Source organism: Poecilia mexicana, unplaced genomic scaffold (assembly GCF_051168715.1).
Source record: "Poecilia mexicana isolate PSO_F unplaced genomic scaffold, ASM5116871v1 scaffold_23, whole genome shotgun sequence".
Lineage (NCBI taxonomy): Eukaryota > Metazoa > Chordata > Actinopteri > Cyprinodontiformes > Poeciliidae > Poecilia > Poecilia mexicana.
Genome location: NW_028263392.1, coordinates 15,892,565 through 15,911,384, shown reverse-complemented (window position 1 = coordinate 15,911,384; position 18,820 = coordinate 15,892,565). Strand labels below are relative to the sequence as shown.

The window sequence follows — 18,820 nt, the reverse complement described above, 5'->3', positions numbered from 1 at the left end:
TTCTGTTTTAGTCCATTTGAAGCATTTTGTTTTCAAGTGAATCTTTCCCCTCTTTTGTGTTTCTTTCCCAACATTTTTCAAGTTTTTTTCTGCCCTAAACATCAAAACACAGCCAGATTGTTGAGCTCATGTTGGTCATTTTTCATTTGGATGAAATAATTAACAGAAAACATGACAAGTTCTCAAACAATTGGTTGTTTGGTTAGTTTTGTTTAGTTTTTTACCTGAAATGATTGGCCTGCGCATTAAGGCGGACGATAAATTGCTCCTGTAATTATTGCAATAAACGATATTTATTGTCGTTTATCGCTCTCTCAAAGAAGGATGAAGTTTAGCATTGCAGAAGAACAGATGTGCAATAACAAAAATGAGTGAAAACAGAATACAAATACAAATAACTATAATATCCATCCATTATCCAACACATTTATCCTTGATTACTGTTATAATTTAAGAAAACATTTTGCTGGATGATAAATTGTCCCAATAATTATTGCGATAAAAGATAATGTTTTGAGTTTTCAAGTAATCTAATGAAAGTGAAATAGTAATGCAAGTTTGCTCTCAAAAGATTATAAACTGTAGTTTTGTAAAGAACTACCAAAATAAAACAATAAACAAAACTGAAACCATAAGTACTATGGATTATCAAAAAATATTAATCATCGGAATGGAAATTATTGAGATCATTTAAATTTATCTTGCAGTTAATTTCTTATTGTCACAGGCTTAGAAAGGGAGAAACAGTAAAACTTTCTGTTCAGGCTCATGAAAAGTTGATTAATAAGACTAATTCCCAGAATTAGGTCATGAATATTATTAGAGATTACATGCAGAATTTAACTTGAGTCCATTCTCATGAAGGATAACAAAGCAGTTAGTGACTAATGCTTCGTTTTCTGTTACGTCTGTGGGAGATTTAGTGAAATCTGTGAAAGTCCTCTCGTTAGTCAAACGGCTGCGGCGAGGATTCGTGTTTCCTCTGATGAAGCCTGACGGACTGAGCGACGTCACAGGAGCGCCGCCGTGAGCTCAGCGCTGTTTGTTCTGCTCCGAGTTTATGAGGGGAATTCACGGTCAGCCGCCGCTCTGCTGCACCTGGACACACCTGGAGGTGTGGCCAGGTGTGTTTGTTCAGCGCTGTTTGCTCTGCCGCAGCTTCACAGCGGAGCGTGGAAAACGTTCCCAGTGATTCTGCTGGAAACTCCTGCTTTAATTAAGATCTCTGAACACACTCTGGATTTTACTGCATTCATTCGTCTCCAGTTCCAGTGAAAACATAAATAAAAACTGAATACAGACGAGATATTTAATGTTCAAATGTCTTTTTCAAATATTTGGTTTTGCTCATCATCATTTTTGTTTGTATGTTTTACACATTGTCCCAGCTAAGCCTGTTGCAATAATCAACCAATTAATCACAAAGTAAATTTAAATCAGCTCAATAATTTCAATTCTGATTATTTTGTGAAGGACAATTTTGTTATAATCCATTTTATTTATTGTTTTGGTTTTGTGTTGTTTTATTTTGGATATTTAAAATGCCTTTCTGCTTACAAAATATAAATAGATTTTTGAGAGAGCAAATTTGCACCATCATTATTTGAAAATAGTCTCAGAACAATATTATTGTTTGTTTATTGCAATAATGTGAGGCAGTTTATCGTCCCGTAAAATGTTCTTCTTCGGAGTAATTTTTAAAAGTTTATCCGCTTCACTGTCAGGTTTTGATGCTTACTGCCCTCTTGTGGCAGCATTTGAAACAACAACAAAAAACGCTTGACGTTTTTGCATAGATTGATGTTAAACTTAAACAGTTTAAAGTTTACAGTTCTGTCCAGCAGGTGGCGCTAATCTAAATATCAAACCAATGCATTTTATTTTCTTCAGCACAGACAGGCCAAAAGTATTCATACAGCAGGCTTGGTTTGTTTTTGAATTTCTTTATATCGGAACACGATGGATTTATTCGTAATGTGCTGCTGAAATTAAACCTAACTTTCCAAAAACATGACAGTTCATGACTTTTAAAGGTGAATTACGTTTCCACAAAGTGCCAGGTTGGTTCAGAAAGAAAATAAAATCATAGAAACTGTTGGTTGCGTTTACTCAGGTTGTCTACATGACCAAAGAAATCACAAAACCAGAAAAAATTCAACAAATGTATTAGTTTTAAAAAAAATCATTTAATTGAATAATTTTCCTTCAACTTTACAATTTTGCACTACATTTTTCCCGGTACATTACAACAAATTAAAACTGAACAGGAAAGAAAATTGTTGCCAAGAATTATCAGAAAACGAGAAACAAATCTGGAAAATAGAAGAAATGTAATAATTTAAATCCTTAAACATGAACTGATCAGGCTTGTTGGCATGTAGGAGGGACAACACAAACAAATTTATCACATTCATAAGAGCTTTATGACGTTTTCACACCTGTTGGCTCAAATCAGCTGAGTTTATCAGTTGTTCATTACTGCAGCATGATTTTACTCAAGTAAAAGTAAAAAGTAACCGTCCATGAAATTACTCAAACGAGTAAAAAAGTACCTGGTAAAAAGGCGACTGAAGTTCTGACTGATTAAAACATTAATCATATTGATAACATGTAATCATTATTCATATAAATAGCACAGCAAAATCAGACAAATGATTTTCTTTCCAAATCAAATTCTTTTGATTTAAAACTCATTAAACATTAAGAAAAGCTGCATGTTTGTCTCTTTCTGAATTTTTGATTAAAATAAGTTTGTTTTTCATTCAGTGAAGTTACTCAGATACTTTTACTCCAAGAATCGATACTTCATGATAAAATACAAAAACACTCAAAAAAGTTACTCAAGTAAATGTTGCAAAAATCTTACCAAGTAATTTAGGTCAAATATTTCTAAACAGAGTGTGCTCAGATATTTGCAGTAGAAACTAGACTGAAACTACTCGGTAATGTTTTGTGCTTTTGCAGCGTAGTTCCTACCAAACTCTGGATCACATTCTCACTACAAACCGCCCCAGTTTGCTTTGGTCCGGTTCCTGCAACCGAGTCGCACCAAGACAGGAAGCAGCTTCACACAAACTCAACACCTGGGTGTAAAAACAGCCACAAGCAAGAGAAGTCCTGCTGTCTTCTACTTAGAAACTTATAAGATAAAAACTATTCTGTTAAAAATAATTTACATTTGCTACAAAAATAAAGATCTCTAATGTCTACAGCGTTTGAGTTTTCGACGTCATCTCTTTCCCCAGAAGTCTTCCCGTCTCTTCTGAGCGCGCTCAAGGACGGCGGACACTGCCGAGCACGAAGCCGCCGAGCGCCATGACATCACTGACAGCCGGTCGTCTAGGTAACAAATCGTAAAAAGATTTACTGCAGAGTTTTAAATTTTAAATGTTTTTATCTTTACTTTTTATTTTAATTATGTAAAGCACTTTGAAATGCCTTGCTGCTGAAATGTGCTATACAAATAAAATTTGATTGATTTGATTAATTTTAAATGTTTTCTATCAATCAAGTTTATTTGTAAGGCACATTTCAGCAATAAGGCAAAGTGCTTTGCATCATAAAAACACAAAAATCAATAATTGAAACATTTTGCTGTCGTTACACTTCAAAGATGTTGGTTAATGTTTCATTTATTATGTTCAAAAGCAACATTTGGGTTTTTAGTCTAGATTTAAAAGAACTCTCTGTTTCAGCTAAGGATGCACGATATATCGGCACCAACATCGGTATCAGCCGATATTAGTCGTTATTTGACATATCGGTATTGGGGCTGATATTAGCAACCAATATTTATTTTCATCCTGTTGCTTCTGTTTCTGGTCATTTTTTTAGAAATATAATATTTAGCATCATTAAGTTTTGGTTATTGGCCAAAACAGTAATATTAATATCAGATATCAATATTGGTCTAAATGTTCATATCAGTGCCTCCCTGGTTTCAGCTGTTTTGCAGTTTTCTGGAAATTTGTTCCAGATTTGTGGTGCATAGAAGCTGAATGCTGCTGGTTCTGATTCTGTAGATCAGAACCAGAACAGCAGACTTTTAATGTGATAGAAGACCGACTTTGTAATTGTCTTTATGTGTCTCTGAAGGTCCAAATATGTCAGTATTTTAATGGTAAGCTGTTCAGTAAGAGAAGTGTTTTAAAGTCTGTTCTCTCGGTGGAAGGACTTCAGAACTGGGAGATGTTCTCCATCTTTCTGGTTTTAGTCAGAACTCCAGCAGCAGCGATCTGGATCTGATTGATTCTTTTAGGCAGACCTGTTGCATTAATCAATGTGGCTAAAGATAAACGAGTAAAGACCTTTCTGTGACATTGGTCCTTTAATCCTGGGAATGTTTTTCAAGTGATAAAAGGCCAACTTTGTAACCGTCTTTATGTGTCTCTGAATGTTCAGATCAGAGTCCGTTAAGTGGTTTTCTCACCTTCATCAGAACCGCAGCCTCCTCTGGAACATGGCAGCTCCCTGAACCTCAAGCCCAAATCACCTGAAGAGGGAAAAACCTGATTAGTCTCAGAACCACAACAATCACCGCCTGCCTCTTTTCTCCTGTTTGTCAAATCTTCCATTTTTTATATGAAAACTGATCCGTTGAAAAAAAAGATGAGGAGGAAGTAAAGAGGGACAAACCCGCGTTGTTATCTGACACTCTCCCCTCTGTCCGTCTGGGTTTAGTTTCCCTCTAATGCCTCGGCTGTTGGGCTGCACGGCATAGCATGACAATAAAAAGGGTTTTTCTACTGATTCAGCTGCAGAGCATCGACTTTCTTTAATTCTCTGTAACTGGAAGGAGGAACTTTTTAACCCCTTTCTCTTCTAATTTCCTGAATTTAAGCAGAAACCAGTGGGTTTACTCCTGGAAGTATATTGTTTAAATCCTTTTAGCTCTACATCTTTAAAGTTTAAATCTTAAGATGCGTTTGTAATGCTGGCAAACTAGACAAAAATTAAATCATTGCAACCCAAACAACTGGAGCTTTGTAGTGAGCATGATCTACATTAGCATGATCTACATTAGTCCCTTCCTCAATTTTAGATTTTATATCAACTATAAAACAAACATTAATTCAGTATTATTATTATTTGTATATTTACTTTTGGTTTTTATTATCTGCACCAGTAACACTTCTACATATATTTATAGTTAGTTAATATTTTTTAGTATTTTTTGTTTCCAAATTCACCGTTGTGTTTTTGTGCAATAAAAATAAAGTTAATTATTTTGATTTTATTTAAATCAGAAAACTTTAGTATAAAATTTTAATTATGGGAAGCCTTCAGTACCAGAAATGCTTCATGAAAGCTTTTTTTACTCAGTAAAGTTGGAATATTTTTTATAATCTGAGCTGAGATGCAGATTAAAGCGATCGTTTCTGATGAGTCTGGAGTTGCAGTTCTTTGCTTTTGTACGGCCGGAGGTTAATCCCATGTTGGTCTGATTTCACCGTTTTTGTTTGGACTCTGCTGTTGCATCATCAGGAAACCTGATGCACAAAAATGACCCAAATTAAAACCTCCAAGTTGAAACTCATCTCTAAATACTTTCCAGAACCGTTTATGAACCCGTAGAGGAAGCGGGTCTCAGGAGGAAGACTTCTGATTTGTTAGTAAATAAATAAGAAACTATTTGTTCACACATTGAACCAATCAATCAATCAATCAATCAAATTTTATTTGTGTAGCACATTTCAGCAGCAAGGCATTTCAAAGTGCTTTACATAATTAAAATAAAAACAGCATGTAGTAAACAGTGAGAAAGAGATTTAAAAACATCACATATGCATATGAACGAAAGCATTTCAGTAGAAAGTTTAGTGGAAGGAAAGATGCAGACACAGCACAGGAGTCTGAAGCTCACCGTTGTGCTGGAAGTCCGGATGTCTCAGCGTTCCCTGGATCCCATGCTGCGGCGGCGAGCCCAGAGGGGGCGGGGCTGCTGGGGAAGGAGGCGCCTGCTTCGTCCTGATTGGTTGAGGCTGAGGGCTGGGCGTCTGCTGGTTGGTAGGAGGGGGGCTTAAAGACACGGGGCTATTCTCTGGCCACGCCTCCTTCAGGTTGACCGGCTTGTTGACGCCGACCTCTGACCCAAACTCTGGTGAAGCGAATTTCTGGCCAGATAAAACGTCACATGACCCTTTATTGTGTGACATCATTCATAAAAAATGTTTTATTAGAACCAAGTTACCTGTTTTTGTTTGATAGGAGAAGAATCATCCCTGTTGGTTGGTTTTCCAACAAGTATAGCTCCCCCTGGAGGGCAAACAGGGCATATGTTTGGTGGTAGAATACGACTGAAAAACTAAAATGAAATGGATACAAAGGAAGTAATTATTAAAATACCAACAGGACGTCTGCAGAAGTTTGACTTGGATGAATTTTAATGCTGATACACATGAGGGAGAGCGGCGCTGCATGTACGAGCCTCAACAACGGAAAGATGACAGATCTGAGTTCATGCTGCAATTTTAACTCATCCTGGATATTTAATTATGGGTTGGAATGCATATGTGCTGACCAGATCGCTCCAAAAGAGCAGGGCATTCTGGGTAACGTTGAAAAAATAACATTTTGCAGTTGCGATCTTTCCATCAAATAAGAAATGTGATTAAAATCACATGTGAACAAGTTAGTTCATGTGATAAGTGAACTAACTTCGTCTTTGTCGTCTCCAGCAGTAGTAACATCTGGCTGTTGATCATGTGACCCATATGATTAAAAAATTGTTTCCATTGCAGTTTTGCAAAATAAATCAACTTCTCATTCCAGCACAAAAACTTTTTATCTAGAATTGAGAGTTTAAAGAAAAAGACGCGTTTCCATAAAACATTTATTTTCAAAATGTCAAATTGTGCAATGATATTGTTAATGGAAACCCATCTGCTGCCATGCCCTCTGCATGTATGAAACCTTCTGTTATGCAGTGTGACTGCTTATTGCATTGCGATGTTTTATCACTACTGAAGGCCGTATGAGGAAAAACGTCCAATATTAGCTGAACAGTTTCTGCAGAAGTCAGTTCAGCGTTTGCTGCATCTGAGCGCGCCGCGAGGAAGTGGTTTATTAATTGCAGTGAGCACAATAAAGAGAGGAAATGTTGCATGTTTCTGCAGGAAAAGAGCATCCTTCAGAGAACAAACAGCACAAGCTGCAGTCGATCTGCTCTACCAGCTAGCAGAAGTGTCATTTCTTTTCTGAGCCGTTTTCTCGGAAAGTTTTCTAGGTCTTCTGAGGTCTTTGAGACCTCAGCTTGACCTCTGATCTTCCTGGAAACACTCGACTCTGTCAGCTGCAGATGCAGCTTCTTAAAATGGCCAAAGCTGTAAGAACTTTGTCTTTAACTCTAAACCTGGATTGCATGTAATTTTTTCCTTGTTGGAAATGAGAAACGTTGAGGTGGATTAAAGATTAGCATCGGGTTTTACAGCGCTGGGTGGTTTCCGTGTCCTGCAGGTACGTTTACCTGTGGCAGGTGTGGTCAGGTCGTGGTGGGTCCTCTGCACCGGCCTCGTTCTCAGTCTGGGAGTCGGTAACCTTCCCTCCTCTCTGAAAACACACGGTTGGTTCCTGAAACCAGAGGTGGCTTTGATCTGACTTTCACACTTCTGACACACTTTCTGTCAGTGCTGGAGATTATCTTCAGGCAAAATAGACTCAAGTTACACCTGCTTAATTAAAACACTTCAAAACAAAGTCAAGAATATAAAACTGCTATCAGAGAAAGAAAAAACCGACTCCTCCGTCTCTTCTTCTTCTTCTGCCCAGGCTGAGTGGCGTTCAGCTCCGGGTCCTGGAGGCGTTTCCCTCCCAGCGCTCCTCTGAGTTTTTCCTCCGCTGACTGACGACCTCCTGCTGGACATACTGGAGAACCAGACAGAAACCAGTTCAGGTCAGAGGTCACATCAGGTTGCAGCCTCCTGCCTACAGCTGGGCAATATGGCTAAAGAATAAAAGCTCACATTTCTTTTATTTACACTGAATCCAATTTTAATCCGTTTTTTTTTGTTCTCTACAAATGAAATTATTTTCAAGAAGTGGTTTTATTTCAATCATCTCTTTTGTGAGTCGGACAGCTGAGCATCGGGATTAATTATGAGAATATATTCAGAATATTAGCAGAAAAAAGGCACAATTTTACCAGAAAAACTTTACAATACAAAGTGTTTTTATTGAACAAAAAACCATTTTGTAATCAGGATGGGATGCGAACAGCTCAGTTCATATAGATCTTTGTTCAAAATAAACTCTTTGTTTGCAGGATCGATTCAAAGTCCTGCTGCTGATAAATTGATGCTGGTGTGTTAAAAGAATAAGCATTTCTTATTTATAAAACTTATGGAGCCTGTTGCATGTCATTGTTTACCTTTGGAGATTCTGCGCATGCAAACGACGCTGGATGGCAAAAAGACGATTAACAAAATGAAACCTGGAGATGAAGGCATTAATTTACTGCAGTGTGTCACTGCAGTGTGTCACTGCAAAGGGAGAAATAACGGCGAAAATAACAACTCAAAACCACTTTTTTCTCCCTCTCTCTGTCAGCTACACCACACCTGGACCTGTTGGTCCAGCTGTCCTATTGTTGACAATCAGTAGCAAAGCACTGCGTCCCTTTTTATTTTATATATCAGCGCATTTAAGATTTAGCAGAGAAAGTTAGCTGTTAGCTAAAACCAAAGCTAACATCATCTGCTAGCAGTTTTTTGCCCTCTTGCAGAGAGATGGGGCAGGATTTTGTGCAGTTATGTTGCGACGGCCAAAATATAACTTCACAAGATGCTCCACATGCCTCATTTTTGTGATTTTTTTATGTTGGCGTTTCCATAAGATTCTCATTTCATTCTCATAATTAGAAGAAAATCAAAGTACTCTAGTCCTAATATTCTGTCATAGAGTTAACTTGAATTCAAAGTCCAAATAAATAGCAGCTGTAAAACAAGATGGCCGCCCTGGGTGTGATGACATCACTTTGAGGACTGCATTGGTGGGGAAAAAAGTCCAGATTTTCTCTAAATTAATCGCTAAAATTGATTTATCGCCCAGCTCCACTCCCGCCTACATCGCTCCTCACCTGGCCAGGTCCAGGGCTTCTACACAGGAAGCTCTGCGGCTGTCCGGCTCAGGTGAAAGGTCACGGTTGGGCAGCGGGGTGGAGGGGTCGGAGTGGGAGTCGGCGGGCTCCCACAGCGCGTTGTGTTCGGACAGCAGCTGGCTCAGATGGTCCCTGGAGAAGTTGGTTCCCCAGGCTCTGCGTCGGTACGCCTGGGCCTGCTGCCTGCGCTCCTTCACCTGGACAAACAGGTGAAACTCCTAAAACCCAATAATCACTGACCAACATATTGATGAGTGCAACACAGACAAAATATTAGTTACTAGTTTGATGCTTTTATGACTTTTTATTTCTGTGTTTTTATGATGCAAAGCACTTTGAACTGCTTTTGAAACTTTATTAATAAATAATTTGGCTTTTTAAAAATGTCAGAAAACAGGAGATGCAATAACTTTTTTCCACTGGTGAATTTTAAATAAGATCAGAAACACTGAGGCAATTTTGAGCCATAAAATATGTCTTCAAAACAGACATTTTTCCATTTATATTGGTCAAAATCTATTTATTATGTTAAAAATATTGACTTTAAAAGAGAAATAAAAAGTTGATATTCTGTGGTGAAGTTCTCAGAGAAATCTGGTAGTTTGAGGCGTTAATTATTCCGTCTCTGCCGTCAAACCTCAGCTGCTTCGCTCCAGTCGTGTCACTGCAGCTGAAGTCGTAGATTCTGGTAAACCCGACGCGCTGGACCCTGGATAACCTCTGACCCCGTTTGTGAAGCTAACCTCAGTCTGTCCACGGCGCAACCTCGACAGGAATCACCTGTCAGCGTTTCATCACTTCCTCCCACCGGTTTGTTCGTGACGTCGGCTCAGAAAAAAAAAGACTGGGTCAAAAAGACGGAGAGAAAATTGATGTGATTCATTTAGAGGATTAAAACTTGACGACTATATTTAAAAACACATAAAAGAGGTTACTTTAAAAAAGTTTGGACTCGGTAGTTTTTATTTGAGTCTCAGCAGGTGACTCACTGCATCTGCATTGTTTCCATTTGAAAGGTAGAACTGAATAACGGGCTGACGGGTTCGGGCCGCACCCAACAAGATGGCCGCCGAAAATGTAAAAACCCCAACGGACAGAAAAATGCCCCCTCTGCTTTCCCACCAGATCGACTTGTAAGCAAGAATATTTCATAATATTTTTCACTTTACAGTGATTTTCCTCGAGTTTTAGCTTCTTTACAAGCAGCTTCACATTTTCTCTCAGGGTTTCCTGATTCTCATAATAAGACTTTGAAATGATTGAACAACTTCACATCAGGTTTTTAGAACTTTCTGAAAATTTTAAGACTTTTTTTGGTAAAATTATGACTATATTCTCATGATTAAACAAAAAATGTCCCTTCACAATAACACATTTTGCTTTGTCCCAGAATTATCGCGATAAACGATTTTATTGTTGTTTTGAGACCATTTTCAGGTAATATAATGGTAATGTAATAATAATAATGCAAGAACAGAGTATTAAATATCAATAAACTTTAAAGTTAAATGAACATTTGACACTGGAACTGGAAGACTCTTTAAATATCCAAAATAAATAAAATAACAGAAACAACAAATAAAATTAATTATTCAAAAAAGAGAGATAGCTACGCCTGAAAGCTAGTTCTGGTAGAAAGAGAAAAACTATAAATGATGCAAATGGAAATGATAAAATTATTGTTTTAATTAAAAATGTGATTAATTGTCATATAGCTGAAATAAAAGCTAATTTTTGAAATTTTTTTCTGTCATCCATAATATAAAAATAAATTAGAATTTAATCTAAAAAAAATCAGATTTTGTTTTTAAACATCGCCCAGCCCTGGTTTTGCTGCACTCACCTTCCTGCTTCTGCCACCAGGTGGCGCAGCAACGATTCGTTTTGGCTTTAATTCTTCCAACTGGATCTCTAGGAACATTTTAGTTGTCGTTAAAAGTCAAATTCAGCCGAAACGCCTGGTGTTGTTTTGGTTTTTTGGTCATTTTAGGGCCTGTTATTGGTGCTGCATTGATTTTTTTTCTATTTAATTACATCAGCAGATTAACAGCTGGTGGTTTGAAAACAAACCAGCAAAACACACCAGCAGCTGCAAAAACGGTTTTTTCCTGCAAAGCAAACAGATGCAGGTGCTTTTCTTAGTATTTTTGATGCCTTCAGGCGAAATCTTTGATGTGTGAACGGCTGCCCCCCTCCTCAACAACATTTTCCACAGGGCTGTTGGGAACCGACCTGACTGTGAGTAACGCAGAGAAATTTCCCTGAAATGAACCACTGTGGTTTCTTCTGCTGACACTCAGCACTTTGGTTTTTCATCAGCAACACACAGAAAAACACACACCGACCGAAACAATCCCCTAAAACACAACTTCAGTGAGATTTCCTGCTTCTCCTGCTGACAGTGAACTCACCGCAGGCGCTGGACTGTCCTGCTGCTTCAAGCCCCCTCCTCCACCTGACCTGCTTTCCTGTTCTCTCTAAAAGAGGCGGAGCTTTTATTTTCTTTATTCTGTTTGATTAAAGGCAGAAACGGTAATTTAAACTTCCTGTGTGAGTCAAACCAAAACTATCTTTCCTGCCAAAGGATGAGGAGAAAAATTTTGCTGCTTAAAACTGTGAAGTGTTCACACCGGTTAATTACCATCTTCGTTAGGAACATTTTGTTTATCACGAATGAGGTGGATCAGTTGATTAATAAAGTTCTTCCTCAACCCTAAGCTACCTCTGAACTTACAGTGAAGAAAATAATCAATAATAAGCTAATGGTAACTAGCCAGCTAGCTAAGATGGGTAAACCTAGCTAGTTAGCAGATAGTTTCTGTTAGCTGTTTCCTCCCCATGCCACCACTGGGCTTAGGGTGGAGAAAATAATCAACATTAAGCTAACGGTAACTAGCCAGCTGGCTAACAAATGTAAAGCTAGCAGGTTAGCTAGCTGCTAATATAAAAAGCCAGCTAGCTTTTTTATGTCCATTATGGATAAGTACAAATTTATCGCCAGTTGGCTCACTTCTGTTGCCAAGCCAACCTTAAATTCCTTTCATGATGGTCTTAAAAAGTCTTAAATGTGAAACCTGCAGAAACCCTGTAATACCACAAAGGTCTGTAGCCGAGTTTCCGTTACAAACTGTGCGCAAAACTACACTAATGTGGGGGAAAATAAATGGTGTTTTCATTAAATAAGAAATACAATAAAAGTCATGAAAATGAGTTTGTCCATTAGCGTGACGCGAAAAAATTATTCCATTGTTTTTTGCAAATACACAAAAATCCATTAAGCAAATGTATTTTAAGTTTGGTTTATCATATCTGGATTCTGGCTGAGTTGAGTTTCATCCATTTGTTTGAAGTCAAACCTGAAACACCGTCACCATGAATCAATTATTTTTACCCCAGCAACACTCACTCCCTCCCTTCAGAGATCTGGAACAAAATGGCAGCGCATTACGCATCAAGAATACGCCTCCATTGAGCTCTGCTGTAGCCGCCCACACAAGCAGTGACCAAGCTTGTGGGGGGAAGCAATGTGGGCCATTTTCATTCACCACTGCCTCTCAGCAGAGCAGCGGTGTTCCACAGAGATGTGTTTCAGACCACTTCAGATCTCCGTTTGTTTGCCATTGTGACTAAACCTAACGCAGAGTTTCCATCAGACCTCAGTTCTTACAAGTTTTAGTTAAACTAATTAACCAGTTCTGTCTGATCGTTTTATCTCCTCTGTTTCTAATCTTTGTGAATCCAAACAGCTTCAGTCTGGAACTGAGATCTCATTTTAAATCATCCGACACCTTTAGCTCCGTTACTTTAATCTCCTGTTTCTACACTTTTGTTCATAATTTCTTTAATTGAGTCGTTTTATGTTTGGACAATTATCTCCTTTGTGTCTGGAAGGATTTTTGCTCTCTCTTTTTTTCTTTTCTTTTTTTTTTTTACTTTCAGACAGTTGTTAACACATGTAACCATGGCAACAAGGCATTTTGTTTTTGCAGCCGAGAGAGAGAGGGAAGAATTTCAAACCATCACTTCTTTCCTTCATATTGCACAGTGATCATATCCCCTACTCCAACATCTGTCTAACCACTTTCCAGAGATTCAAAGATGAGTAGCAAAAGCAAAGAAGGTGGAATAGCAGCTGCTGATATCATCCAGGATGTGTTACTTATGAATATTGAGCTGTCAGCATGTCAGGATACTACCATACTGCAACATTCTTCAGTCAGAGGCTTCTTCAGATTCGTTGCGAGACTGACTGCTACAGGAAACCTTAGAATTGAATTGAATTTCTAACTTCAAAGTTCAGCTGAAACTTGTAGGTGGAGTTTCGATATCGGAGGCAGCATTTGAAGTCTTTTTATAACTTTCCTCCAAGGCATCCTCTGATGTTCAATTGTTCTCTACCAAAATGTTTTACAGTAGCGAATAAAAAGTGCTGACTGTCACAGAAAGTGAAAGGCAGTGTGATGAATGTAAATTGACCTCTGACCTGCTCGGTGAGATCGTCTGTGGTTCCGCCCCCTTTTGGGTTCCTGCAGAGAGGAGAACGAAAGCTGGACTGATACTCTGTCAACATCCTGCCAGACACACAGGAACGGTTCCACACATCATTTCACCGGCCTGACAGACGCTGGAACACACTCGGCCTGGAACTCACCTGTGTCTCCGCCGCACCTGAGCGGGCGGGGGGGCCGTCGTCAGGGGCAACTGGGACCCGGTTTCCTGTTTGACAGGAAGTTCGTTACTCTGTGCATCCAAACTTTTCCTTCTGTGAGTCTGCAGGTAAAACAGGTCAGCAGATTGAGAGGATCAGTTAGCAAAGGTCAAAGAGCAGAGCTGATCAGAGTGGCTTCAAGATTAAAAAAAAGATATTCTTTGTAAGATTTTATTTCTTTTTTTTCTGCTTGATTTCTTTTCTAAAAAAGAAATTACAGATGACAAATTTTCAAAAAATTTTAATCTTAAAGAATCAAAAATTAGATAAGATCAATTAGAAGCAAGAAAATTACCTCTCCTACTGTGTGTGTGTGTGTGTGTGTGTGTGTGTGTGTGTGTGTGTGTGTGTGTGTGTGTGTGTGTGTGTGTGTTACCTACTCTGTATGTGTGAAACACCGGATGTCCCAGATTTCTCCGAAGGCGCGGACCGGATGGCGGAACCAGACCCTGGAAGCTCCGGCGGTACTCCGTTTCCATGGGAACGGGGATGTTCTTAAAGGGCGGGATGGACCTGCTGCTGGAGTGCAACACCTGCAAGATGGGGTCAAAGGTCAGCACCTGAACAACTACTGAGAAAACCTCCAGAGAGCTGCGATCTAATCGGTTTGGATGAGGCTGGTGCGCCGCCATCTGGTGGACAAACAGGAGAATTACAGTTATTGTTCACTGATAATCAATTGAACTCTATCAGTTTGTCTGTTGTTTTGTTTTTTTTAACCCAGAATGCAATTTTAAAATGACTAACTTTTATTTGATGTTTAAGTGCAACATTTCACATAAAACTGAATCAGAATGTGATAAATCAAACTTGCATTTAAATTACAATTTTAAAATACAACTTTATTTCATTTAGTCAGTAAAAACATCTGCCTTGATAAAAACAACTATTTCCCTAGTGAATGTGTTTAAGGTTCTCTATATGATGATTTTGATTCATTTTGGTGAAAAATAATTTTAAAAAATGTCTGATTTTAAAAACGCTGCCCCCTGGTGAGAATGTTTAGGTAAAACATTTGCTGCTTTTTTATCTACAAAATCTGATTGAGATAAAACGCAGCTTCAGGAATCACATGGCAAAATGGTGACAGCGACTGAAGTTGCTTTATTACCTCATCATGATGCCTGAACTGAATTAATCTGATAAAAATCAGAATTTTGCTTTTAAATAAAGAGAAAGTTTCTGTGATGCAATAAAAGCTAATTAAAACCTCCTGAATTCAGCCATAATTTCTGTTCTACATTTAATATTTCATTATTCTACATTTTATCCAAATTCAGTTAGCTGTATTTTGTTGGACATTATTTTACATTTTATCACAATTATTTTGATATTTGTATTTCTGTGTTTACTGTTTGTAGTTTAAATTTCTAGTTTTACTAAACCGCTGAGGTCGTCATTCTGTTTTGTTTCCTTTAATAAATCAGAAATGAATCCTAATGATATTCATAATAAAATAACCAGAATGCTCTGAGCTTTTTTGTGAAATTAACTGATTAATTAATATTCATTCATCCCATTCAGCTCATTCTAAGGTCTGATGGGATTAATAATCCCTCCGGTGAGATTTGGAGAACATTTGTTACTCAGCTGCTGTGGTTCGCTTTGAAAAACCTGTTCCCCTCCTCGCCTGCGGGGGCGCTGCATTAACAACCACAGAAGGAAACCAATCGACACAGAGCACAACTTGTTTCTTCGTGAAACGTAAACAAAAATGGAGTGGCGTCAGGTTTTACAGTTGGAGGATTTTTCTTTTGTATTTGGTAAAAAAAAACAAAAAACGAGTCGTTTCTCCCGTTAGCGCTAAGCTAAAGTCGGTTAGCATTCACGCCTCCCCAAGCCAACGACGTTCATGCTTCCTGATGGAAAACAGGAAGTCGTCGTGCTTAGACGTCTTTCTCACCTGCTCTGCTGTCAGTAACGGCGAGGCTGCAGATACGGGCTTCTTCCAGCCGAACTGCCTGTGGTACTCTGACCTCTGACCCCACGCCTTGTCGACCTGCAACACAAACCGGTCACATCCTGCTGCTTCCGGTTCAGCGTTCCAGATGGTCTCACCTGGTTTCCCGGCTGCTGCTCCGGTTCTGCAGGTCCGCCGGGCTCAGAGGGGCGGAGCTTCACTGGGGACACAGAGCAGATGTGAGACCGGCGGCGACCTGGGACAACAGAACCTCAAAGTTCTGCACATTTACCGGATTTTCCATCAGCTGCTGGTCTGAATCCAGGTTCTGGTTCCGATCCAGAAACATTTGGTGGTTTAGAAACTGGAGAATCTGTGATTTAAGGCAGAGAATCATGTGAAACAGCCTCATCCAGATTATTAAAAACCTGGAAAATCCTTGAATTTGGAGAGTTCTTGGTTTTCAAACTGCACAGTTTTGTAATAAAATCTAATCTGACATTTTAATAAAAACATTTGGAAATTTGTAAACAGTGTTTACAGTTGAAACCAGATCATCTGGAGTTAAATCAGATTAAACTTCTTGTTTTAGTTTAGTCAGCATTAATAAAATTATTTTTATTTGCTAAAAAACTTAGCGAGAATATTTTTTAGTGTTTTAATTTAAACATTTAATTTGAGCAGGAAGGTAATTTACTTTATCATGATTTGCTTGAATGTAATGAATATTTATTATTCCTAATTTCTCAGTGAATTATTGATCTGATCTGTTTATTTGAAGTAAATTAATTAAGCGTTATTGAAATTGGGGGATTTTTTGTTAAATTAGTGTTTGGTTCTCAGATAACTCAAAACATAAAATATTTTATTTTACCTAGAGTCCTACCACAACAGGTTATTAATAGCATTAATAAATTATATTATAGTGAAATGAAACTGTCTTTTTTAGTTAGCTTCTTTTTTTATTATTATTGCCAAAGTGTGATGCAGAGAAAGTTTGAAAACTTGAAAATTAAAATTTTACTGTGGGAAAAGTTTAGAAGCAAAATTTTAGACGAATCTGAAAATCTTTTAATTTTTCTTTTAGTTTTTTCAAGCAAATTTTTGACTTAAAATGTAAAAAATGAATAATAGTAATAATGGCACTTTTTTTTTTCTTGGTGCTTTTTGAGATTTTAAGATGCTTTGCCAGAGAAAAAAAACAATCCCTTCTTTTCTAGAAAATTGAAGAGATTATTTCCAAAATTTCTAGAAATTTACCTTTTTCCCCCTTTTACTCCTTTTTATGTTTTCATAATTTTTAAGAAGAAATTGTTTAAAAAAAAAACAAACCGTAAAATAATTTTGCCCAGACTGAAACGATCGTCTCCTGTTCCCCTGCAGACACTCACCTTTCCTGCCAGTAGAGGGCGTTGCTCTGCAAACTGGATCTGCTGGAGAACCAGGCAGGAAGTTACCGGACTCGGGTGGACCGGGTCTCTTCAGTCGTTGGAGACCCGGAGGTCTGCTGATCCCTGCAAACACATACAGCAAGAAGATACTGATTCTTAAAATATCTCTGTTGCTTCTAGTTGAATTTTTGTTGTTTTTATATAAAAACGTCATAAGAGGTTCTTACGGTTCTGATCAGGGCGAAGTCCGGCCAGCGGGCGGCAGCGCTGAGGCGACACACTCCTGGAGCGAGGGATACCGTAGCTCTTTTGGTATTCACTCTGACTCTGAAACAGAAACAGTTTAGCTCTGAACTATAATAAAGTAAAAATGACCAACATCTCAGACCAAAGACAAGCAAATATATCGAAGGAATTTAGTTTCTCTAAAGTTGAAATAATAAAATGAATTCATTGTCCTGGTGAAAAAGCTCTGTTAATCGAGCTCCTTGGCTTTTGCAATTGATTGTGATTGTGGAAATAAGGGTGTCCTTATTTCCATACTGGAGGAAAATGACAAATTTAATCATAAATTATGTTTAAAATATAAGTAATGATAGCAGGTATATTACACACTTAGAGTAGTCTTGAAATGAAGTATCTGGTGTTGACCTGTTTGTACTTATTTAATTTCCCTTTGGGATCAATTCAAATTCAAAAATGTCTCAGTTTAAATTTTAATGGGGGGCGGGGCCAAAATAAAAATCAGCCTAGGGCCCCAAAAAGGTTCGGACCGCCCCTGTTCGGACTGCTAGACTACAAACTAAAACGACCTCTGTCCCTGTAAAAATCAGTTCAGATTAGAATAAAGTACAGTGAAGACAACATTTAACTTTCCAAAATGGTCTAGAGGGGTAAAAAAAATTAATCAGAGGGAATCCAAACCTGATAAATTGGATTATCATAACAGATTAAAATCTTATTGATCCCGTTTCTGCTGAACTGTAAACCGAAACGACGCTTCACGACATCTCAACCTTAATATAATGCATTTTATTATTTCACAGCAGTCTTTAATCTGATTCCCAGCAGGTTTTAATCGTGATTAGCAGCAGCTGCGACAGCTAGCATCAATCTGTTTACATCACCTGTTGTTTACCTTGAAGCGGACCGTCATGGCGCTCCTGCTTGTTGAGGTAACACCGGGAAAAGTCGCTCCCCCGAAACAAAACCCCAAACTTCGCGTCCTAACGGGCCCTTTTAGTTCGGTTTACCGCTGATTCGCCCGGAGCTACGAGCTACCTTCAAGCGTCAAGCTATAGGTGTTGTGTCGAGCTGAGTTACCCTCTCGATAATCACTTCCCTAACATTTGCGCCTCTACACTTAGAGCTACGGCAGCGGTTGATAATATGGTGCATTCAAGTCAAATCGTACATTAGAAAATCTATACTGAAATGACTCTTAAAATGAATAAATTTATTTTATTACTATCAGATAGCACTGAGGTGTTAATCAATATTTTATATATATAAAAAACATCATCTGTGATTATTTTTCAAATGTTCCATGTTGTGCGTTTTGTTGCTAAACAATAATGATTTCATTATATTTTTCAAATATTTTTAAGTTGTGAAATGTCAAGAAATTACAGAATTTTTTTCCATTGTTTGGCCAGATTTAACCCATTGTAGAGAAAAAAAATCTGCCAAAAAACTCAGAAATTTTTAGATTAATCTCAAAACTTCTC

The 18,820-nt window shown here is 38.1% G+C and overlaps 1 protein-coding gene across 6 annotated transcripts; it reads right to left on the bottom strand.

Moving 5' to 3' along the window:
* Nucleotides 1-2,166: 2,166 nt before the first annotated feature.
* Nucleotides 2,167-18,399, bottom strand: saxo6 (stabilizer of axonemal microtubules 6). Of its 6 annotated transcripts, none has more exons than XM_088003244.1 (16): nt 18,232-18,399; nt 17,321-17,420; nt 17,094-17,216; nt 15,995-16,075; nt 15,861-15,922; nt 15,706-15,801; nt 14,183-14,335; nt 13,746-13,864; nt 13,578-13,665; nt 9,074-9,312; nt 7,738-7,863; nt 7,466-7,569; nt 6,191-6,255; nt 5,864-6,113; nt 4,430-4,492; nt 2,167-3,339 (listed from the first exon to the last, which is right to left on the bottom strand). In XM_088003244.1, the coding sequence occupies exons 1-16, from the start codon at nt 18,247-18,249 to the stop codon at nt 3,230-3,232; spliced, it is 1,797 nt and encodes a 598-aa protein (XP_087859370.1). In that variant the 5' UTR covers nt 18,250-18,399; the 3' UTR covers nt 2,167-3,229. The 6 variants fall into 6 exon arrangements, with proteins under 6 accessions (XP_087859370.1, XP_087859371.1, XP_087859372.1 ...); XM_088003245.1 differs by having other exon boundaries at nt 7,466-7,548; XM_088003246.1 differs by having other exon boundaries at nt 9,074-9,291.
* Between the last annotated feature and the right edge of the window lie 421 nt (nt 18,400-18,820).